Raw genomic sequence first — 9,931 nt, 5'->3', positions numbered from 1 at the left:
AAAATATATACAAACTCAGTTCTTATTCTCCCAATGATATTTCTGGCCAAATTTGGTTACATTCCATGCAGAACTCTATGACTAGTAGCGATTTAAAGAATTTACCTCTATTTCCCCTATTGGGCCCGCCCCTCCTGCCCCCGGGGGACCAGAGCCAAAATTTATATAAGTTCTGTTCCCGTTCCCCCAAGGATGTTTGTGGCCAACTTTGGTTACAATCCATGCAGAACTCTAGGACAAGTAGCGATTTATAGGATTTACCTCTATTTCCCCTATTGGGCCCCGCCCCTCCTGCCCCCGGGGGGTCAGAGCCAAAATTTATACAAGTTCTGTTCCCCCTCCCCCAAGGATGTTAGTGGCCAAATCTGGTTACAATCCATGTAGAACTCTATGACTACTAGCGATATAAAGGATTAACCTCTATTTCCCCTATTGGGCCGAGCCCCTCCTGCCCTGGGGGGGTCAGAGCCAAAATTTATACAAGTTCTGTTCCTCTTCCCCCAAGGATGTTTGTAGCCAAATTTGGTTACAATTCATGTAGAACTCTATGACTAGTAGCAATTTAAAGGATTTACCTCTATTTCCCCCATTGGGCCCCGCCCCTCCTGAGCAAAAATTTATACAAGTTCTGTTCCCCTTCCCCAAGGATAATTGTGGCCAAAGTTGGTTACATTCCATTCAAAACTCTATGACTAGTAGCAATTTAAAGGATTTACCTCTATTTCCCCTATTGGCCCCCCCTCCCCCCCTCCTGCATACAGAGGGTCAGAGCCAAAATTTATACAAGTTCTGTTCCCCTTCCCCCAAGGATGTTTGCAGCCAAATTTGGTTACAATCCATGCAGAACTCTAGGACAAGTAGTAATTTATAGGATTTACCTATAATTCCCCTATTGGGCCCCGCCCCTCCTGCCCCCGGGACCAGAGCCAAAATATATACAAACTCAGTTCTTATTCTCCCAATGATATTTCTGGCCAAATTTGGTTACATTCCATGCAGAACTCTATGACTAGTAGCGATTTAAAGAATTTACCTCTATTTCCCCTATTGGGCCCGCCCCTCCTGCCCCCGGGGGACCAGAGCCAAAATTTATATAAGTTCTGTTCCCGTTCCCCCAAGGATGTTTGTGGCCAACTTTGGTTACAATCCATGCAGAACTCTAGGACAAGTAGCGATTTATAGGATTTACCTCTATTTCCCCTATTGGGCCCCGCCCCTCCTGCCCCCGGGGGGTCAGAGCCAAAATTTATACAAGTTCTGTTCCCCCTCCCCCAAGGATGTTTGTGGCCAAATTTGGTTACAATCCATTTAGAACTCTATGACTAATAGTGATTAAAAGGAAATGTTGACGGACAGACGGACGGACGACGGACGCCGCGCCACGCCATGACATAAGCTCACCGGCCCTTCGGGCCAGGTGAGCTAAAAATGATTAAACTGCTTTATCATAAAGCAGGTACAGTAACCACATGTGCATAACTATTGACCTCATTGCTTCCTATGAAGTAATCACCCTGGCCGCAGTAACCACAGTGCTCCATTTATATCGGACCGCAACCAAGCCCGTTTTCGTTTATTCGGAACAACCGGTTCGACTGTAAAAGTTTATTTCAAGTATAAATCCTGATGGACCTGCAGTTTATGATACAGGCCTGTGACGGATTTGTGAAGGCTCCTCTGAAAACAATATAAAACCAATAGGTCCGTCTTTAATTCATAAACCAACAACTAGGTCCCACCAGTCAAACTGCATAATCGAAAACGGCCCAAGTGTAGGCTGTTTTTGTGGGTAACTGACAATGTGAAATAATGGTGTCCTTTGTCAACTCAAACATGACAACTAAATAGCCAGGTTATTTCCTGATGTAATTTACACTGCCACAGGTTAGGATAAAACTACCGTATATATCTGAGAAAGATGAGATATATATCCCTTTTTTAGCTCACCTGGGCCCAAAGGGCCGGTGAGCTTATGTCATGGCCCGTCTGTCCGTCAACATTTCCTTTAAATCGCTACTTGTCATAGAGTTCTGCATGTATTGTAACCAAATTTGGCCACAAACATCCTTGGGGGAAGGGGGAACAGAACTTGTATAAATTTTGGCTCTGGCCCCCTGGGGGCAGGAGGGCCGGGGCCCCAATAGGGAAAATAGAGGTAAACCCTATAAATCGCTACTTGTCCTAGAGTTCTGCATGGATTGTAACCAAATTTGGCCACAAACATCCTTGGGGGAAGGGGGAACAGAACTTGTATAAATTTTGGCTCTGGCCCCCTGGGGGCAGGAGGGCCGGGGCCCCAATAGGGAAAATAGAGGTAAACCCTATAAATCGCTACTTGTCCTAGAGTTCTGCATGGATTGTAACCAAATTTGGTCACAAACATCCTTGGGGAAGGGGAACAGAACTTGTATAAATTTGGCTCTAGCCCCCTGGGGGCAGGAGGGCCGGGGCCCAATAGGGGGAATAGAGGTAAATCCTTTAAATCGCTACTAGTCCAAGAGTTCTGCATGGAATGTAACCAAATTTGGCCACAAACATCCTTGGGGGAGGGGGAACAGAACTTGTATAAATTTTGGCTCTGGCCCTCCGGGGGCAGGAGGGGGGGGGGGGGTACCCAATAGGGAAAATAGAGGTAAATTCTAGTCCTAGGGTTCTGCATGTTATGTAACCAAATTTGGCCACAAACATCCTTTGTGGAAGGGGAACAGAACTTGTCTAAGTTTTGGCTCTGGCCCCCCCCCCCCCCCCCCCCCCCCCCCCCCCCCCCCCGGGGCAGGACGGGTGGGGCCCAATAGGGGAAATAGAGGTAAAGCCTATAAATCGCTACTTGTCCTAGAGTTTTGCTTGGATTGTGGCTCTGACCCCCTGGGGCAGGAGGGGTGGGGCCCAATAACAGATTCAGAGGTTAATATTAAAATTCCTTCAGAAAAGAAACAATAAACCTGTATTCAGAACATTATATGGCATTACAAACCAGGTGAGAGATACAGGCCCTCTGGGCCTCTTGTTATTTTTTTTTACCAGCGATAGTGGACAATGTGAACACAAATTTTAATGAATTCACAAAAAAAAAATGATAAAACGTTTGCAGTTATAAACATCTTGGAGAGATCTTTTCCCAGCCATATCTAAGGGTACAGCCTTTAGTTCTCCTGTTTATTACATATTTTTAGCTCGCCTGGTCCAAAGGATCAAGGCGAGCTTAGGCCATACCGTGGCAGAAGTCGTTTATATGAAATAGCCAAATTGACTCCTTTTGGCCCCACCCCTCAGGCCCCCAGGAGGTCAGCCCGAACATTTGTACAATATTCAGTCAGTAACCCATAAGGATGCTACCAGTCAAATTTTGTTAAATTCCGATTAGCGGTTATGGAGAAGAAGTCTGTTGTTGACGGACGGACGGCGGATGGAATGGGCATGGGATAGCACACATAATGCAGTGGTAGCATTCCTTATAGGGTGATGATTCAAAATTGTACAAATGATGGGTCTGAAAAAAAACAACTTCTTCTCTGAAACAAAGATAAAAGCATCCTATAGTTTGCAGTTATAAACACTATTTTCATCTCTGAAACTATGTATTGGATATCACTCATAGTCGTATGGTAGAGATTCTTTTCCCAGCCATATCTAAGGGTACAGCCTTTAGTTCTCCTGTTTATTACATATTTTTAGCTCGCCTGGTCCAAAGGATCAAGGCGAGCTTAGGCCATACCGTGGCAGAAGTCGTTTATATGAAATAGCCAAATTGACTCCTTTTGGCCCCACCCCTCAGGCCCCCAGGAGGTCAGCCCGAACATTTGTACAATATTCAGTCAGTAACCCATAAGGATGCTACCAGTCAAATTTTGTTAAATTCCGATTAGCGGTTATGGAGAAGAAGTCTGTTGTTGACGGACGGACGGTGGATGGAATGGGCATGGGATAGCACACATAATGCAGTGGTAGCATCCTTATAGGGTGATGATTCAAAATTGTACAAATGATGGGTCTGACCATGAGGGGTGGGAAAAGGGGTCAATTTAGCTATTTCCATATAAACAACTTCTTCTCTGAAACAAAGCACGAGATAGCACTCATAATGCAATAGTAGCATCCTATAGGTTGGGGATTCAAAATTGTACAAATGGTTGGACTGGCCCCCCCCAGGGGCCTGAGGTGCGGGGTCGAAAGGGTCAATTAATTAGGCTACTATTTTCATATAAATTACTTCCTCTCTGAAACTATGTATTGGATATCACTCATAGTCGTATGGTATCTATAGCATATACATTATATGGTTGGGATTCAAATTAAACAAATTAATATTGTGGGGTCTATTTTGCTAATTATTCTAAGTCTTTGTGATATTTACTAAAAAAAACATTGCCTGAGGTACATATTACTAACTTAGGAAGTGATATCACCTGCGGCCAAAGTTGAAGAATATCTTTTTGATAATGTAGGCTGGTGATATTAATAAAAAAAAAGAAACCCAATAGTATTATTTATTTACACCTTATTTTAACAATTGTATAATGTACCACACACAAAACATCGCAGCATCACATTTTTAGTAACAGTAAACCTAGCTGCTGCCTTCCTTCACATGATTGACATCTGCAGAATAATGATGGCAGAATAGATTGTCTTGAAGTCGTGGGATTCAGAGTATTTCGATAAACCCGATCCTTTTGGAATCTTGCATCACTCTCAAAAATGTGATGCCATTTAACATGACATCACAATGCCAGATCTATATATTTGGATACGACCTTGATCTTTTGGAATGTTATATTATCCTGGGATGATGTCACAATGGCACAATGCATAGTTTGTAATTTTAAGGTGGATATTGTGTTTTATCAAAGCGGGTTTTATCAAGTTTCAGCGAATCAGGAGCGAGCAGAACACACAACCATATCACATAATATGATTAAGGCAGTCACAAACACAAGACTACAAAACACCTAGCATAAAATTTGGTAATTTATTAATTTGAAAATGACATTCTTTATTTAACTCTTTCCTTCTCGCTCCTTCCATCCTTCTAATTTACTAGATTCCAGTTCACATCGTCAAGGAATAGTCAAATGAACAATATCACAAAAAAGACAATACAAACATTAGTTTAGGTAGCAGAATTGAACTTAAATACACATGAAAAAGATTTACTAAATGCTTCCTGCACATCTTTTAAAGTCTTGATCTCTTTTCAATTTTAAAATCTGTACAAAAGGTGATAATGATGATAACGGTTCATTCTGTCCATCTGTGAACACATTGCTGGTTGGTACACACATAGTACAGTCGCATGCCCTCCTGTAAACAAACAAAAACACAGGATTCAATACTTCATTTTTTTTTATAAAAACAACACATAAAACTACAATAACAACTAAGTTTAAGGTATATGTCTTTAAAGCTGTGATGTACTGAATTTGTATTGAAAATAGTATTCATGTTTATGTGTACAATTAAGTGAATTACATTTTATAAACACTTTTCAAGGCCCAAGTTTATCAAAAAATTTCTTGTATCTTATTTCATACATAAAAGAACAAGCTTCAATATCTAATTTTACAAGAAATCTGTTTTACAGTAATTTACTATCTGTAAAAAAATGAAAATATCTGTTGAGGTGTTCATGTTGATGTGCACTATTAACTCAATTATTTCAAGGCCAAAATTTATCAAGAAGATTTTTCATATCTAGTTTGATATATAAAAGAATGATCTTTGCTAAAAAGATAACCTACCTCTGCCTTGGTACTGTGGGATTGGAAGAAGACAGATTCCTTATGATTACACTTGGGACAAACATGATCTTCTGTCCGTGGGAGGGTAGGGTCGGCAATAACATCGCCAATGATCTGTGTCAGTTCACTACAGGGATAAAATAAACATGTCAACAGCACTAACATATGATGGGTAGGTATATAACACAAGTAGTTTAGTACATCAGTTGTATTTCATCTAAATTGACTGCATGAATTTTATCTGTGCATTTTTCAGAGTTACCTCCCTTGTGCGTAGACTTCAATTATAATGTCATTACTTTGTGAGCGAAATAAACGTCTCTGAAAAGTATGATGTGACATTTGCACACACATGACATCACAACCAATACCTACTCGGTAGAGCAGATAACTGTTTTATATGTAAATGCAGACCCAACTTATACATCACCCTCCCATCCTTCTGTAATAAAATAAAATCATTCTAAAAACGATGGCAGAATCTTTAAGGTTATAGATTTACAGATATTTCAGGCTTATAGATGATAGTAATATCATTTTTGTGTAAAACCAACATAACAATAATTAATAATATCTAATATCAATCTTACCACTCACAAGACATTAATTCACAATCTGTAGAAATGCTGTGACTTAATTCTTTATATGTTGTCTAGTAGGTAAAACATAAAAAATGTACTCAATAACATGCAAAGCACACAAAGGTGTAAATAGTTTTTTTTTTAATTTTTACTTTGCTTCACTACCAGTAATGGTCTCCAATTGTTGCTCTAAAGACTGTTGAACACCATTATCTGTCTAAAAGTCTTTTGAACATCACTTATTGTAGCCACCCCTAACTTGGCTTGATTTATCAAATAATTGTTTGGATGATAGTTAAAAATAATTCGCATATGACCACTTACTCAATTTCATGCATAAAATCATTATTTGGATGATAGTTAAAAATAATTTTTATATGACCACTTACTCAACTTCATGCGTAATTTTGTTCACATATATACAAGGGTTGTCTGCGATCTGTTGATAGTCACAGTTCCTGCACTGAAATAATAAATGAATAGTTTAGAAAGATATTTCAAAATGTTATGATATACATTTCATGCATCCATGTTACACATGCAGACTTTGGAAAATGTACAGCTTATCATAATTATTAACTGGAATTAGTTTACATGCAGTAATGTAACTTGTCAATTAATAATAATAAAAAAGTTGTCTTTTTTGGGGGGCAATCCATCTCTTTACAAGACAAAACATATTCATTTACATCTAATCCTACAAGTCAACACTTACTGCATAGACCATTATTCTCTTGTCTTTGTCCTCTTTTGGGTATAACATGTTGTTACTGTAATAAACAAATAAGAATATTTCAATATTAAAGGGCCACTACACTTCCAAAACAAAGTTTATTAGTCTATAGTAATTGTGCTTCACCTGTCATCGTGCGTCATCACTGTTTGTATATTTTTGAGTTCTGATTCAAACAACTTCTTCTCAATAATATATTCGAAAGGTGGAGGTTCCCAGGGTGCTAATAATAGACCTGTAGCATGCTGGCCATGGGTGAAGGTAGATTGAATAATCATACCCTGTCTCCAATCTGTTCCCTCTAGTGGACAGGCTGGGGACACTCTCGTATATGCAGGATAGTCCTGCACTGAAGTCCTGTATTTGAGGGATAATTTTGTTACACAGGGTTTTGTGAAATGAAAATTGATAAATTTGTTTTAAAAATTTGTATCAAATAAGTGTGTCATAATTTTCAGATAGCCATATAACTGATTGAAGACTGTATGTATTTGTGTATGAACTATTTAATTCTATTACGTACAGTATCTCACTTTGTTATAAAGTGACAATTTAGGTACTCTCCATAGACTACATTGTATAGCCATTAGGGAAATTCAGTGAAAATGTCATGGTTGAGTTTTACATGTGTTCTATTTTTAACCCCATAGAAAGCAATAGAGGTAATTTTAATTATGACTTTTACTAACATTTAGATGTTGAAATTTGTTTCCATTTGAGTAAAAATGTGGAAAGTTGTATTAATGATGTTGCCATGTAAAAATTATGATGCAGTTTTTTTATACAAATTTTGAAAACAACTTTATCTGTTTAAATTTCACAGCATCCTGCATTTGCATAATTATCCCTTTGTAACAGGGCGAGAGTAGTGTGCCCCCAGCCGAACTCAAACCCACGACCCCGGACTAACTGGTCCGCCGCTCTAACGACTGAGCTAAAGGGAAATTCCCTCTAGTAAGAATCGAAGTTAAAAGACGACCGTATCAGTATGTACAATTGAAACCTGCAACACTACTCCCCCCTTTCAAACGTGTTCACCCCAGAATGCAGACCAATCCAGGTTCTGTCTCCAACAAAGCCTCTCAATCTTGTATAGCTTTCGCTTGGAGTGGTCTACGGCACCAAATTAAAACCTGCTACACCTCAAATATAAGATTCGCTCAAAATACATTGTTGAAAGTGTTAATAAGTGTCACTTGTTTAGATGTATTAATAGTTCTTTCATTAACTTATGTATAGCATACAACGCCTACTTTGAAATTGACTTTCGTTTGCTTGATAAAATAAATATATACAATGTATATACAGTTCTTGTTATAAAAAAGAAAAACACTTTAGGGATACTTCTTCACTTCAATTTCAGGCTTTTGCTTTTGCAATGTTGGGTATATCCTCCAAAGATATGATGTAACATATTTAGTCTACAGTCCATACATCTGTTACTTTATGCTGCTTGTCACTATTCCTATGTAAACGAGGGTTTGCATGAATTTAATTGGGTGATGATGCCATGCCTTGTTTAGATTAGTTTTGAAGCAGTTCACAGATGTAAAGCTGACTGTCTTTTCTGGTAAAGAATTTCAAATTTTGAAAATTTTGTTACTGAAAAAGTGCCCAGTTCGTTGTAGTTGGTGTTGGTTTTTTAATAATTTCCTTGAGTGCCCCCTTGTTATCCTTTGACCTATTTCCTGGAAGAGTTTGTCAACATCTAGGATATTCCACCTTCGCCTACCAAGCGATAACAACAAAGCAGTGTAATGTATTATCTTGCCTTGACATGTGAAGATGAGGATATCCATTCCTTTTAAAATTTTGAATGTTTGGATTATATATCTGCTCTCATCCTGCGATATTCTTGAGTAGGAAGTCCAAGTCTTTTTAATCTTTCTTCATATGAGAGATCTTTTAACCCAGGTATTCTTTTTGTGGCTCTTCTTTGAAAATTTTCGATGATAATTTTGCCCTTCTGAAGTATAGGAGATGTCACTGACGTAGTATACTCCAGGTGTGGTCTAATGAGCGTTTTATATCAGGTCAGGAAAATCTCATTCTCTCTGTGTCATGTCCTCCAGTAGTTTTCCTTCTATCCCATATTGTTGTAGTATGTACAGTAGTAGTTTGCGCGACACCTTGTCAAAAGCCTTGCTGAACTCTAAATATATAATGTCTACATTGTGTCCCGAGTCCAATTCACTGATCCATAGATTCTAAGGGCTGATACGAGTGAGACACAATCTGTCTGTTCTAAACATTACAGGAGTGTTACTCTAATGCAGGATTATCTTTCATTTATGGGAGTGTCCCCAACCTGTACCTACTGTTGTAGCAGAAAAGATATCACCTTCTGACTGACTTTTCCAGTCAGAAGGTGATATATTTTCTGCTACAACAGTAGCTAACCAACCTGGTGAAGGGTGGTGAAGGGCTATCAAGTTTGTTCAAATGAATGACCTTGACTTAAATTATGGGACTAACACCAAACGTGAGCCATTATCCGCCACATTTCACACAGAAATTGGTTACTTGTGATGTACTTAAACGTAGCCTAACGTTACTGTGAATCAAACAGTCAAAGAGCAAATCAAGCTAAGTGGCGATACAATAAAATTCAACAGATATTTGTGAATGTTTAACGATAAATAAATGAGCTTATTGACTGTACCATTCTTTACAAAATCTTATCCCCACAAATCCAGGTCCATCGTCGTGGTTTTCATAGAGATCCATGTTGTTCTTTCATACACAACGGCACCGATTGATTGCAACACAAAGCGGAAATAAAGCAGAATCTAGTCGCTTATGCAACACAAAATTAAAAAATACAAACTATTATGATGTGGGTACAAATCCTTTATTTATAATATTTTGATATTGATTGT

General features: G+C 38.7%; 1 protein-coding gene across 1 annotated transcript; it reads right to left on the bottom strand.

Annotated features, from left to right (window-relative positions):
- Positions 1 to 4,955: 4,955 nt before the first annotated feature.
- On the bottom strand, positions 4,956 to 9,929 carry LOC138318874 (DNA-directed RNA polymerase II subunit RPB9-like). Its single transcript, XM_069261647.1, has 5 exons — positions 9,715 to 9,929; positions 7,035 to 7,089; positions 6,709 to 6,782; positions 5,739 to 5,865; positions 4,956 to 5,301 (listed from the first exon to the last, which is right to left on the bottom strand). Exons 1-5 carry the CDS (start codon positions 9,777 to 9,779, stop codon positions 5,239 to 5,241), a joined length of 384 nt encoding a protein of 127 aa, XP_069117748.1. The 5' UTR covers positions 9,780 to 9,929; the 3' UTR covers positions 4,956 to 5,238.
- Positions 9,930 to 9,931: the final 2 nt, after the last annotated feature.

Source organism: Argopecten irradians, chromosome 3, assembly GCF_041381155.1.
Source record: "Argopecten irradians isolate NY chromosome 3, Ai_NY, whole genome shotgun sequence".
NCBI lineage: Eukaryota > Metazoa > Mollusca > Bivalvia > Pectinida > Pectinidae > Argopecten > Argopecten irradians.
This window is presented reverse-complemented; position numbering and strand designations above follow the sequence as displayed.